This window comes from Geotrypetes seraphini, chromosome 1 (genome assembly GCF_902459505.1).
Source record: "Geotrypetes seraphini chromosome 1, aGeoSer1.1, whole genome shotgun sequence".
Lineage (NCBI taxonomy): Eukaryota > Metazoa > Chordata > Amphibia > Gymnophiona > Dermophiidae > Geotrypetes > Geotrypetes seraphini.
The window spans coordinates 485,071,577-485,086,359 of record NC_047084.1 but is presented as its reverse complement, the minus strand read 5'-3'; the positions used below and the strand labels follow the sequence as shown (position 1 = coordinate 485,086,359).

The following is a 14,783-nucleotide window of genomic DNA, read 5'->3' as shown; positions in this document are numbered from 1 at the left end:
TCAGGTCCTAAACAGAGTGCGGTATATTCATGCGCCTCTTAGAAAGCCCGGTTTGGAGTACAATCTTCACGTACTTCTTCTCAGTTTACCGAAGGCTTCATTTCATCTTTGTCTTTTGGGACTCTAAAGGGCTGTACCGTTGAACATGGGGTTTCTTGTGGCCATGCTTCAGCTCTGCAGTTTTCTATGTTGCAGGCCTTGTTCAACGGGGATTCCTATTTCTGATTTCCGAAATATGGGGTATCAGTTCGGATGGTACCATTATTTCTTTCTAGGGGGGTGTCATCCTTTCTTTTATGTCATGCTCGCTTTTCCTTCCTTCTTCCTGGGAGGAGAAATTGGGAGCAGTGCTTTTATTCACTGCATTTTTTGATATGTACGTAGCGTTCTCTGTGAGCTCGGTTTCTAACGACTTTTAGTTGTTTATATATCCTTTTTGTATTCTTCAAGGAACGCCTCAAATGTTTGGCGGCATCCGAAGCCTCCATCGCTCAATGGGTCCAGGAGGACATTCTTTATGCTTGCTTGCTGGCAGGGAAGCGGTTGGCGAAAGAATTTCATGACCATTCCGCTGGAGCGATGGCTACTTCTTGGGCTCGGCCCAGAGGTTTTTTCCTTGAAGGAGATTTGTCTCGCGGCTAATTGGTCTTCCGAGCGTGCTTTCTCTCCCCATTTCTGCTTGGATGTGGGGGCGCATGCGGTAGGGGCGTTTTGTGTTTCGGTTGTTGCGGAGACGGCGTTTGCTTCCCACCCAGATTGAGGATTGCTTTGCTACATCCCATTGGTCTCTGGATTCATCTGCTGCTGTTGCTAGGGAAGGAAAAATTATGTTCTTACCTGTTAATTTTCTTTCCCTTAGACGCAGCAGATGAATCCAGAGCCCCACCCTTTCTGGATATTGTCTCTCGGTTTTTTCTTTTGCAACTTTCGCAGTTTGTTATTATGGCAGGTTGTTTTCTGTATTATTGCATTTTGAGATGTGTTATGGGAAAGAAGTTTTTTACATGCTATGCCTATTGCTGGTTACGTGTGCTTGGGCAAGGAGCTATACTGATGAGACAGGAGGAGTGCCAGCCAATAGGACCACCTGTTAATCAGTTTCTCTATCTCCGCCTGCTGGTAGATGTGAGCTATCCCATTGGTCTCTGGATTCATCTGCTGCGTCTAAGGGAAAGAAAATTAACAGGTAAGAACATAATTTTTCCATCTTATATCTCTGTCCTACCCTTCCATTTCCCTTTCCTCCCCCGGAGGTGTGGCATCTTTCCTTTTTTTTGTCTCCATCCACAGCTCCACCTTTTCTTAACTACCCTTTCATCCAGCATCTCTCCCTTCTTCCCCACCACCCCAGGGTCCACCATCTCTTTCTTTCTTTTCCAAACTATCCCTCCTCCAAACAATCCCTTGTGTCCAACTTCTCTCCCTTTCTGTTCCTTCCCTCCCTAAATCCCATTGTCCATCATCTCTCTCCCTCTCCTCTATTTTTAGATCCATTATTTCTTCCCCCCCAAAGTCCAGAATATGCACGTCTCTTTTAACCCCCCCATTCCCTCCCTCCCTCCGTGTACTTCTACACCAGGCCCCCTTCCCTGAAGGTCTGTCCCCCCCTGAAGGCCTGCCTGTCCCCCCTGAAGGCCTGTGCCACCATCCCTGAAGGCCTGTCCCCCACCTGAAGGCCTGTCCTCCCCCTTAAAGGCCTGTCCCCCTGAAGGCCTGTGCCACCATCCCTGCAGGCCTGTTTCCCCCTTTAAGGCCTGCATGCCTGTCCTCCCTGAAGGCCTGTCCCACCCCCCACCCCGAAGGACTGCTCCCCCCCTCCCCCCCGGAAGACCTGCATGTTCCCCCTGGCCTCCCACTGGTGTCCGGTTTCCCTCCTGTCCTCCCTGCACTGTTTACCTTATAGGAGTAGCCTGCAGAGAAGATCGCGGTACTAGTGATCTTTGCAAATTGCTTCGAGCTGTTTCCTCTACAGCAGTCCCACCCCTCCTCTGACGTCAGAGGCAAGATCGCGGTGGAGGAAACGGCTGCGAAGCAGATTGAAAAGATCACTAATACCGTGATCTTTTCTGCAGGCTACTCCTATAAGGTAAACGGTGCGGGGAGGCCAGGAGGGAAGCGGGAGGCCAGTGGGAAAGCCAGACGCCAAGGGGGGAACTGGACAGCAGCACTTCGCGACTGACCCTTCCCCCTCACCCTCTAAAGCAGGTAGGACAGCAGCTGGCCAGCAAGAGCAGCGCTGACGTTCCTGCTTTAGGGGGTGAGGGAGGAGGGTCAGCCGAATTGAGAAGCCGATTTTATTTTTTGTTTTGTTTTAAATTGATTCAAATCGATTCACCCGAAGTGACTCGGTGAACCGATTTGAATCGTGAATCAGGCAGCACTACTGTGCAGATCTCACAGCACACCCTGAAGAAAGCTACAGCATCATGGCTGAAATGTCAGTTTTGTCCATATCCAGATGCAGCAAGACCCAGAAAACTGCAACAATCAAAAAAAGAATAACTTTTATTTTTCTTTCATTTTGTTTTATTTCTATTTAGTACCTTTAAAATGGACTAACATGGAAACCATTCTATTTTATCCAAGGTATATTAGAAAACCCTCTGTCGTCTCTTCACCTTCTCAGGCATATTAGCTGAGAAAGAAAGCTGCTGTTATTTTGACTACTTTGGGAGGTTTAAGGTTATATTCATACAAATCATAAAAGCCAGTTCTATAGTGCTTGAGCACTCCTAATATTGAACAAACTCTTGGACTTTGTCTAAGGACAGGTAAATTCCATTGGGTTTAGTGTACCCAATGCTTTTGAAAAGTTGACTCCTATGGTACCAATGAAGTTATGATTCTCACCATTACTCACCATAGGAGGATTCCTGGACTCGTTTTGATATTGTAGACCTGATGGTGGGTAACGGAATTAGGGTAAATAGCATCACAGCACGAGCTGCAAAACATGAGAAAGCATTCAGCTCCTGTTCGGTGCAACATATGCATTGTTAAGTCCTCCAAGCTCCGGCTGTAACATTGGAACTGCTCGATAGTGTAGTTACTTACCTGTAACGTAGGTTCTCCGTGGACAGCAGGATAGTCAGCCACATATGGGTGTTGTCCCAACACCTCCCAATTTGCGGATAAGCTCTCCAATAGCTCAGAGAGATTTTTTTTTTTTTTTTTCTCTGAGCACGTGCAGTGCCCTGGCCCCACTGGGCATGCCCGAGCCCTACCCATTTCCCCCTGCTTCCCCCTAATCCCCAGGATGTTCCTAGCTGTGGCCGGGTCGGCCATATGGGGAGGCGGGTGGGTTGTGTGGCTGACTATCCTGCTGTCCACGGAGAACCTACGTTACAGGTAAGTAACTACACTTTCTCCTAGGACAAGCAGGATGAGTCAGCCACATATGGGTGACTCCCTAGCTGAGGGATGTACCGACTGGACCTGCGCCTTAGCGCTTTGTGCATCCCTCGCCTGGCTGTGGAGGCCGAACCGGGCAGGGTAATCAGGCAAAGCAGGTAAAGTTGTGGAAACAAGGTTTTAGATAAAGTGCTGTGTTAACTGAGCAATAATACTCACAGAACAATGAACTGGTCAATGACATTCAATGAACAGTGAGAAACCAACTGGTCAACAGTGACCATTCGTACTTGCATGTGAGAATTCATACTTGCCTATTCCACATTCATTCTAGACAGGAGTGCTGGAAGACCTACTTAACTCACAGAACAGCGAAAACTGGCCAATGACAATCAATGAACAGTGAGAAAACCAACTGGTCAACGGTGACAATTCATAACTGGTCAATAGTGACAATTCGTACTTGCATATGAGAATTCATACTTGCCTATTCCACATTCAGACTAGACAGGATTGCTGGAAGATCTACTTAACTCACAGAACAGTGAAATTGGTCAATGACAATCAATGAACAGTGAGAAACCAACTGGTCAACAGTGACAAATCGTACTTGCATGTGAGAATTCATACTTGCCTATTCCACATTCAGTCTAGGAAGGAGTGCTGGAAGACCTACCTAATCAATATCTATAACACTCTACTTGAACAGTGTTTGTCGATATTTATAACCCCCTACTTGATCAGTGATTGTCAAGGCTGTGCTAGTGGTTGCTGTCCCTCCCGGGAGGGAAGAGCCACTTCCAAGACTGCTCGGCCGAATGCATTTGGAGCGTGGAATGCTATGTCGAGGCAGTAGTGCTTGGTGAAGGTGTGCATGGAGGACCAAGTGGCTGCATCGCAAATGTCCCCTATTGGTGTGTGGTGCAGAAGTGCCGTTGTGTTGGCTATGGTTCTGCGCTGGTGGGCGTTGGCTCCCACCTGCGGTTGATGCTGCGCTTTTCTATAGGTGAAGGGGATGCACTCTTATATCCAGCGCAAGCGCCTGCGTTTGGTGGCCGGAAGTCCTGGTCTGTTTTGGTCGTAGGAGACGAACAATTGAGGCTTGTCTAATCTGCTGCATAGTCAGGGCCCGCACACAGTCCAGGAGGTGTTGCTGAGGTGGCAGTGTGCCTCCCTGTGGGGAGATGTAGAGTGCCGGGAGGCACGCTGAAGCCACCTTCGGCAAGAATCGGGGGTGGGTTCTGGGTACCACCTTGTTCTCATGAGGGAGTGTGTCGGAAGACACGATGGTCAGGGTTTTCCCAGCCAGGAATATGGGATCTGCCTCCCCCAAAGGTTTGAAGGGGTCGAGGTGAGATGATGCGGCACTAAGTTGAGGTCCCATCCGGGCGGTGGTGGTCTGGCCGGTGGGTGCAGATTGGACAGTCCCTTCATGAAATTTTGTGATTACTGGATGCCTCGACACTGGTTTGCTGTCTAGGCCAGCGTGGTATGCCGTGATTGCACTTAGGTGGACCTTGATGGAAGTGGGTTTTAGGTCCCCCTGAGATAAGCTCAGTATGTACTGCAGGATGTCCGGTATGGGGCAGTTGTAGGGGTCTCGCTGCATGTCTGTGCACTGGTAGCGGGACCTTCTCCCTTTCAACCCATAGCGTTTTCTGGTTGAAGGTCTTCTGGCTGCCATAAGAGTGTGCTCCACGTCTTGTGGTAGGTTCATCCTCTCATCATCCATGCGGTCAGGGCTAAGGAACGCAGGTTGTGGTGGAGGGTAAGGTTCCCGCGTTGTGTAATGAGAACTGCACTGATCGGGAGCGGGGAGAGGTGGGTGAACCGCTATCCCTTGCCGGAACGGGAACCATGGTTGCAGGAGCCCGAACAGGGCAATCATGATCACCGTTGCTCTGTCCTGAAGAATCTTCTGCAGGACTTAGGATGTTCCAACTCACAGACAGACCGTCGGGGCTGAGACGGCGATGGGTTGATCTCTTTGCGCAGAAGGTCGAGTATTTTGAGTTTGGTTCGGTTGCAAACAGGTTCGATGCTCGGTGTGCCCCAGGTGCTGAAGATCTACTTCATCGCTGCTGGGTTGAGACACCACTCATCGGGATCCAGCTGGTGGCTGAGTCTTTCTGCCAGGTCGTTCTGCTCCCACAGGAGGTAAGTTGCCTGGATGGGGCATTGAATGGAGTTGGAGAACTCCCACATGTGGCAAGCTTCCATGCATAGCGAGGTCGACCCTGTCCCTCCCTGTTTGTTGATATAGTGCAAGGCCACCTGGTTTTCTGTTTGGGTGAGGACTGCCCTGCCTGTTTGAAGGTTTCGAGGGCATTCCCTAAGGCCCTGAGCTCCAGTAGGTGGGTAGTCAGAGGTTGGGTACACTGGTCCCAGTGACGTCTGAAGTGCCCTTTCAGGGATCACATGAGTAGTCTGGTGTGCTGCACAACAAAGACCGGAGCGTGCTGACGATGAGCTGCTGGCAGGGATGCACTGGGCCAGGGATGTCATGGCATCGATCTGGTAGTCCCGTAGGACGGCCTTGGTCTGCGTGGTGTTGATGACTGCCCAGATGAACGATATCCCCTGGGTGGATATCAGGTGGGATTTCATGTAGTTGATGAGGAATCCCAGTTCTTGGAGGAGGGTTATGGTGGTTGACGGGGCTGCCAGCTGTCGAGATAAGATAGGACGCGCACCCCTTGAAGGCGAGGATGTGCCACTGCCACGCACTTTGCGAACGCTCTTGGAGCCGTTGAGAGTCCAAGGGGCAGGACCTTGTACTGGAGGCGTCTGTCTTGGCTTTAGAAGCGACGATGCCTCCTGTGGGCTGGGTGCATGGGATACTAGCCAATACTCGGGCTGTAACAGGGCCAAGACTGTACCCAGAGAGTGCGTCTGGACCTTGTGTATGCATCTGTTGAGCTTACAGAGATCCAGGAACGAGCGTTGTCCTTGTCCATGGTGACGCGGGGGTTCCTGAAGTAGAAACTCCTTGGTGATCTCCTCTGTTCGTCACCGCCTCTATTGATTCTGCTGAAGCAGGTCCTCTCCTTGCTGCAGGAAAGTTGGGTCGTCAGATGGAGGGTGCCCCGCGCACTCGGGGGGGGGGGCGGGAGTGGAGACGAATTTGGAATCCCTGCTTGATGATGCTGAGGGCCCACTGGTCGATGGTGATCCTGGGCCAAGCCTTCGCAGACAATCTGATCCTGCTGGGCCGGAGGGTGATCAAGGTTCTGTTTTTGTCTTGGGGAGAGGGCTGCCCTTGGATGCCCCTGCCCCTCGGGCGGTGCTTGTTTGCGTAGCAGTTATGTTACTGTTGCGAGCGCTGGGGCACAGACTGCTGCCAGTGTGGACTGGCTCAGTTGTGAGCTGGAGTCTCTATTTTATTTTATTTATTTATTTCCTCTCACTGGCCTCCTGATAAAGCCGCATCTGGAACTGGAGCGCAGCAATTCGTGCGCTCAGCATTGCGCCCTCGAAGGTCTTTTTCCCCGTGGAAACCAGGGTTTTTCAGGTCCTTCCCTGACGGGGGTTGGAGGGGGGGTCATGCTGCCCTGTTTCTCTTAAGCTACCGCAATGTCCATGTATGGCTGCTGCGGGTTGTCGAATCCCTGGGCTGGAAAGATCTGGTACTTCAATCCCAGTCTCCTTGATGTTGGTTGCCCTGAGGAGGGAGTCAGCCAAATCTTGTCTCTGCAGTCCAGGAGGTTCTTGTGGACTGGAATCGCCACTGCCTGCGTGAAGTACTGGTACTGGTAGTTCAGGCCTTGTAGTACTCTGTCTTGGGTACTTGTTGTCCACCCATGTGGATCTTGAGAAAGGCTGTGAGTTTCTGGAGGGACTTAGGGTGAGTCCTCGTTTGTGGGTTTTTTGTTTTTTTTTAGTAAATATTTATTTTTGTGGGTGGTGACTCGGGGCGTGGCTGGAGGCTGGTGTGTAGCTTGTTCCTCCGTTGCTTGGGTGCATGGCATGCCGCTGAACCGCGCCATGTTGTTGTGTGTGGCTCCCTCTAAAGGGGGACATAGTAGGGAGTGTAGCCCGCTGAGAGAGGAGTGGGTCAGCAGGAGGATTAACTGTGGCTGCTGGTCCCACCCCTGGTGGTTCGCAGGTTCATGTGCTGCTCCACTTGACTGGTTGGGTGGCTCCATGTACCCCACCGCCCTTCTCTGTCCTTCTTGAGAGGGGGCGAGAGCCTGCAGAGAAGGGGCAGGATGCACCCCTTCATCTGTGCCAGTGCTCCTGGCTGCGTTTCCCACTGTGCCTGGAGGCAGAGAAAGAGGAGTGATAATGCCTCTTGAGTGGGCTTCTGCTGCTGTACTGCCTATTGTATATTAAACTGTACAGCGCTGCATATGCCTTTCAGTGCTATAGAAATCATGAATAGTACAGAGTCCCTCATGCTAGCTGGAAAAGCACTCTGCCTAGGTTTTATGAAGAGCAAACAGCTTTTTAGATTGAGGAGTTTTAAACCCCCACCTTTGGAGAGGCAAGGTCTGACATGCTGCATCTCTGAAGATATCAGCACCCTGCTGAGAAAGGCAGACTCCTCGTTCCCAACATGAGAGGGGGAGGGGGGCGGGGTGGGAAAGGTGTGAATTGTAGACTCTGCAGGACCCCAAGAGGAAAAGAAACATCGAGTTGGTTTTTTTTTTTTTTCCAGCATGTCCTTTATAAGCTGAACTCTGGGGCAGCATGTCTCCTACTGGGGGGAGAGGTCTGCAGGTCCCCTCCAAGGGAAAGAAGCATGGGAGATTTTCTCTCCTTAAATTCAGATTGGGAGGAGGGTGGGGCAGAGCCCTCGGGGTTGCAACAGATTATCAGAGGTTTTCCCAAAAACAAGCAGATAGGACTTACCTTTGAACCCCAATCGGCTCCCTGCAGAGGCTGGCTGTAAGAGGCAGCATGCCGTCTGGAGGGTGAAAGCCCCGATCTGTTGCTTGCAGAGGCTGTGGATTTACGCAGCAGCATGCAAGACTCCTATCGGCTGCCCTGCAGAGGATGGCTGTAGGTGGCAACATGCAGGGATTCCTGGAGAGATCTCTCGGTCTGGCGAGACTATCGGCTGCCCTACAGAGGCTGGTTCTAAGCGGCAACATGCACGGACTCCGGGAGATATTTCTCTACCGGGCCAAGTGCAGGCGGGGGGATTAGCTGAGCCAGGGCATCCTGGAGGCTCCTTGCCACTGTAGCTTGTGGATTCCCCGCTGCTGCATTCTGATGAGGATGGCTGCTGGAGGAAGATTCTCGGGCCTCACTTCTCTTCATGCCTGGCTGTAAGCAGCAACATGCAGGAACTCCTGGAGAGATCTCTCGGTCTGGTGAGACTCCTATCGGCTTCCTACAGGGGCTGGCGGCTAGCGACAGCATGCAGGACCTCCGGGAGAGATTTCTCGACCGGGCAAGTTGCAGTCGGGGGGGTTGACTGAGCCAGGATGTCCTGGAGGCTCCTCACCAGATTCGTCTGTGGATCCCCCGCTGCTACGCTCCGATGAGGATGGCTGCTGGAGGAAGATTCTCGGGCCTCACTTCTCTTCATGAAGTCTCTCAGTGCCCTCTTCCTTAGCTTGCGTGCACGTGGTGACATGTGCGCACAATGCAAGCCACACGGAAACCTCGAGCGCCGGATCCAATCAGTGGGCGCACAATTCATGAGGATCCAGTGTGTTCATCCTCCTCCTGCATCCCAGTTGTTTCTTTAGATGATTCAGGCATCTTCAAGTTGATGAGTAGAAAAGTTGTAATGGAGAGCTGTAGAAAAATCCGACCGATGGGAACGGGCGGAAACTAAAGACTGGGGATTAGGGGGAAGCAGGGGGAAATGGGTAGGGCTCGGGCATGCCCAGTGGGGCCCGGGCACTGCACGTGCTCAGAGAAAAAAAAAAAAATAAAAATCTCTCTGAGCTATTGGAGAGCTTATCCGCAAATTGGGAGGTGTTGGGACAACACCCATATGTGGCTGACTCATCCTGCTTGTCCTAGGAGAACACAGTTTCCTGAAGGCCTAATAAAAACCATGCTGTAAACCACAACTCAATAACCGGAAATCTGAACTGGACATGTTTGGAGGTGTGTCTCATTTAGCAGTCGCTGTGCACAATGCTAGGACTGAAATTTGCTTTCTTAGATCCCTGCTCCTCAGGTAGACCTTTCTGAAGAGTGCTTGGGATGCAAAGAAAGTCAGATGCCCCTACAGTAGTTACATTCAGTGGCCATCCTCTGATAATCGACAAATCCTGGCTTCAACCACAGGGGGCTGCTACAGGGAAGGACTGCACAAAATGTAATCGTACTGCTTTGAGCTTTATCCTCTGCCAACATGCCAATAAGTCAAAGCGCTTCAATGTGGGATTTAAGGAGTTTTCACACTGACATGCATTAGTAAAAGTGGGGGAGGGGGTAGTCTTTCATCCATCATCAATGACTGTGGCTTTGTCACCCTCCATTCCCCTTCACCACTTCTGGCTCTATCTTTCTCACTGTCATCATATCTCTGCCCCATTCTCACCCTGACACAATTTCTGGCTCTTTTCTCTTCCTAAACTAAACTAAAACTTAATTTTATAGACCGGGTCTTCAAGCCAAAAGGTGCTCGACTCGGATTTCAACACTCAACCCCTTTCCATCCCCACAATTTATTTGGGGCTTTACTGGATTGTAGCGCAGGATGACTCCTTCTGTTGCCCTAGGAGTACAGTTACGTGCTGGCCCAAGACCATTGCCCACTCCAGTCCCACCTCTCAAATCAGGTCTCTGTTCTAGGCAGCAGGAAACTACCTGACTCTGCAGGCCTGCCAGTTCCAACCTTGTGTCATCCTCTCTTTCTGTCCTCCTGGTTCTCGTATGACAAAAGTGAAAGTACAACATAGGAAGGGCAGAAAAAAACCCAAACATCCTCTGCTGCCTGTGCCAGCCTTGCCCTGTGCAAAAGACAGGAGGGATAGGCTGACACAGGAAAGAGGCAGCTTCTTGCTGCTGTTCAGTGTTTTGTTGTGCTGCTAGGACTAAAAAACGAGTCGATGGTACCTAACACAAAGTTTGGAAACTTCATGTCACAGGGTCTTAGCAGGATCTGGCAAAGAACTCTTTCATATCTTCAGCTGTGCAAAGAGGGCTTCTAAATATCAAAAGCAGACCCACCAGCAGTCTTTATTGTCCCGGTCACAAATCACTCACTCTAGGGCCGCCTCCATTTAATGTCCCAATGCCCTCTGGTGAGATTCTGTTCTAAAACAGCATTTGGGTGCCCAGATTCTGTTAAACCTGGCATTGGTGTACCTATCACTTATACACCCACAGTCATAGACTTGGCATAGCTGCAACTGGCAGTTACATGCCTAAGTGGGAGCTCCACCCATTCGTATCCATGTAGAAGCGATGTCACTTATGCCCAACCTTTGGCATCCTGCTAGCACTTATGAGTGCAACACTTAGTAATGAAAGTGCATGTGTAAAATTACAGAACAGGGGAAGGGGTTAGGGATAGGGGATGGGACTTGTATGCCGCTTTTTTTTGTAGTTACACATTCAAAGCGCTTTACATAATAACAGATATCTGGGGCAATGGAGGATTAAGTGACTTGCCCAGGATCACAAGGAGCAGCACTGGGATTTATCGCACAACCTCAGGGTGCTGAGGCAGCAGCTCTACACATATACTAGCAAGTGGTGTGTAAATGTAGGTGAGAAAAATCAACACTGTGGAGCTGACCACAAGTGCAAAAAACTTTAAAATGGAACATTGTTATGACTCGACATGGCCGTGTTTCGGCCTCTTGGCCTGCATCGGGCGTCTCAGATATCAGAAAAAGTAAGTTAAATCTGCTTGACCATAAGACTGATGGCGGACCTCAAAATGATATTTCTTATGTGTCAATGTATCTGTGCAATTTCTTAATCGTGGGTGCATTAATCCTGACGTTTTAGACAACGCAGACTGAGATATCATTTTGAGGTCCGCCATTGTCAAGCAGATTTCACTTACCTCTCCTGATATCTGAGGCTCCCGATACAGGCCAAGAGGCTGAAAAACATAGAAACATAGAAAAAGCGGCAGAAAAGGGCTATAGCCCACCAAGTCTGCCCATTCCAAGTATCCCCCCCCCTGAATTTACTCCCTTAAAGATCCCACGTGAGTATCCCATTTTCTCTTAAAATCCGTCACGCTACTGGCCTTTATCACCTGGGGTGGGAGTCTGTTCCAATGATCCACCACTCTTTCAGTGAAGAAGTACTTCCTGGGATCGCCATGAAACTTCCCTCCCCTGATTTTCAGCGGATGCCCTCTGGTGGTTGAGGGTCCCATGAGCCAGAAGATATCATCTTCTGACTCGATGCGTCCCGTGACGCCAGGTCGAGTCATAACAGTATACCAATGAAAGTTGGGGGGGGTTTTTTTGCACCTGTGGTTATCTCCACAGTGTTGGTTTGCCTGTGATAGCCCATGAAGATTATTCTTCTGTTCCTGTTGGTTGTGTAAGTGTAAGTGCCATGTTACAATTGTCCTTAAAATGGGGAGGCTGAGACCCCATAGTCATGCATCTGTCACCCCACCCCACTGCATCATCAAACTCACCGACAAAATACAGGTAGGTCCAGCGTGCAAAGGCCATGATGAGAATGCCAGCACTGAAGGACAGCATCCCAAGCGCGATCATGGTGGTGTCTCTTAGGTGCCTGGAGAGAGCGTATATGCCCAGGAAACTGGTGATAAAAATCACATAGCCAGAGGCATTGCCATAACCAATCATCACTGCGTCCCACTTCAAGGGCTCCTTCAGCACGAACAACTGGAGCACGTCCACTATAGCGCCAGCCACCGCCAGTTCGTACAGGACAGCACTGGTAAAGAGCAGTGCCAGGATTACTTTGGAAGGGGTTAGAGCGACTTCGCTCCCTGAATTCCCTGCAACCCTAGCCCCCAGCAGTCGGGTCCCTTCAGCAGCCTGAGGTTCAGACGTGCTGTTCTTGCTGGGTTCACCCTTGACCCCGTTAGGCTCCTTGTTTGCATGGCTCAGTTGTCCTGCTTGCGGAACTTTCAAAACGCAAAGACTGTACAGGATACATAAGAGATAAAGGGCGGCACTGAACGAAATCAGAGTGCTGCCTTGCCTATAAGTCAGGTTGAGTGTAAAAATGTGCCCCGAGGCCAGGCTTCCTATGAAACCCGCCACCCCATAACTTAGTTCGATAATTATGAGCCTTAGTGACCTTCTGCTCTCTGAGGAGCCCAAAGCAGCCAAAGCCATGATCCCAGACCAGTAGGTTGCGAACCCTCCGCTTAAGCCATTGAGAGCAGCAGAGCCATATATCACCTCTATCGGCCAGTCCAACAGGATGACAAACAGCACGATTAACCTGGAAAGCAAGTAGCCACAGAGTGGTCCACAGATAGGGATCTTTCTGTGCTTTTCATCCCCCAGCCGTGCCAAGAAGTAAGCTGACAACAAGGGGCTCAGCCCTAGCACCAGGTTATAAATGGTGTAGAAATTGGAGATGGCTTTCTGCTGGGCAACTTCTCCAGCCCCCTCTGCTGAAGAGTTATAATAATTTTTCACCACCATCAGCAGTCCTGTGTCATAAAGGGAACCGGCCAGTTGAGCCCCAGCTACAACCGGCTCTATCCAGGTCCTCACCACGATCAGGGAAACCATGACGATGTCCACTTATACTCCGTCCTTCTGCTGCTGCTGCTCTGTTCACAACCAGCAGAACCCAGCCCTCAATCTGAGACGGGTGAAAAAAATCTAGCAGGCGCCACAGAGGGAGAACAGCAGCTGTCCAGTTAGATCTGAAAAAAACCTAGAAGTCAAAGCATATTTCCTGCTTCTGAACTGGCTTACCCGGGACAGGGCCGTTCCTTTAAGAGTTACTCCGGGGCAGGCGGCTTGCCATTTTTTCAATAGCTCCAGCTTTGGGGTGGGGGAACCTTAGCGCCGTGCCTCTGTTTAGAGGGGGGGGGGGGGGGGAAAAACACTCGGTACACACGTCACAGAGCTGCCCCAGTCCTCAAAAAGGAAAAAAAAGATGGGGAAGTGAAAGTGATATGTAATAGGATCCGGTTAAAACTGAAACTAACATTCATGGCAAGAAGTTCGTCCAGAATGAAGAGACACCTGGCGCTTTAAAACTAGGCCTCCCCTCAGTCATGGCGCGAGATTTTACTCCCAAAATGATCGCCACCAGAAAGCTCGAGACTAGGGTGAAGCAAAACAAACCGGAGAGAGTGGTGCAAACTGGCAGGGGAGAGTCGCCATCATAATACCTCACTGCTGCAGCCTTGACATCAAAAATATTGGATTTTGCTATTTCTTCTCGTTCAAATGCTGGCAGTACGTAGTGTTCTCACTTTAACATTGCCCTGGCTGCATCGGCCTCCTAAATGTGAATTAAGCAATTCGATTCAATATATATTAAATTAACCCAGAAACGTTATTTCCTAGATCAAATAGCTATTTGTTACTTCCTTGTAATTTTGACATGGTGGTGTCTTTTTTTTTTTTTTTAAACGGTTACCTGTAGAGCTTTTTCTACCCTTAAGCCCAAATTGTGTCCAGAGAACCCAAACGGCCCGCTAGTTATACGGATTTACGCTTTGGTGGTTAGTTATTTATCAAAGTTTGTTTCTTTTATCTTGGATGTAATGTTCGGGTTTATATTCATTTACACCCCTCCCCCCTCTTTTACATAACCGTAGCGCGTTTTTTAGCGCCGGCCGCTGCAGGAACAGCGCGTAGGAATTCTATGAACTAGGAGCAGTTACCGCCGCTTAAAAAAAAACCGCGCTACCGTTTTGTAAAAGGGGGGATTATTGATGTAATGAACTATATTGGAAAGAAGGTGACGATAGAACCATGTCTTCTATAGAAAGGTTAGGCCACCGAATAGGGCGTCAGATGAAAGAAGAAACTATTCCCCTGGCTCTCTAATTTCAGGTTGTTGCAGGAGTTAGTGGAAGTAAATGAAAAAGAAATATCTCAGTGTGGAAGAATGCCGCAATCTTGCTAAGGTATTTTGCTAAATCTTTTGCATTTATCTTTAAAAAAAAAACACTACAGGTGATTTGAGAAAGTATTAAAACGGTGTAATAATAATAACAACTTTATTTTTGTATACCGCAGTACCATAACGGTTAACAGAGGAAGAGACTGTTCATAGATAGCGAAGTTACATACAAGACATTCCGATTAACTTAACATGACAGGAGTAGTTAGGTAGAACTGGAGGCATATCAGAGATACAAGGCAGGGATATAAGGTGGGGAGGGAGTCAGAGAAATTTGTCAAAGAGATAGGTTTTGATTGATTTCCTGAAAGTTTGGTAGGAGGGTGAATGTGAAATGAGGGTGGTTAAGCATTTATTCCATTTGCCTGCTTGGAATGCCAGAGATCTATCAAGGAATCTCTTGTAGATACAGCCTTTTAGGGAGGGGAAGGCAA

General features: G+C 49.6%; 1 protein-coding gene across 2 annotated transcripts in view; it reads right to left on the bottom strand.

Annotated features, from left to right (window-relative positions):
* SLC46A2 (solute carrier family 46 member 2) overlaps positions 1-13,161 on the bottom strand; it is a 38,318-nt gene extending 25,157 nt beyond the window's left edge. For both annotated transcript variants that reach the window (XM_033925959.1, XM_033925966.1), the window contains exons 1-2: positions 11,921-13,161; positions 2,861-2,944 (exon numbers count right to left, since the gene is read on the bottom strand). In XM_033925959.1, coding sequence (XP_033781850.1) covers positions 2,861-2,944; positions 11,921-12,998 — 1,162 coding nt within the window. In that variant the 5' untranslated portion in view covers positions 12,999-13,161. The remainder of the gene's footprint in view (positions 1-2,860; positions 2,945-11,920) is intronic.
* Between the last annotated feature and the right edge of the window lie 1,622 nt (positions 13,162-14,783).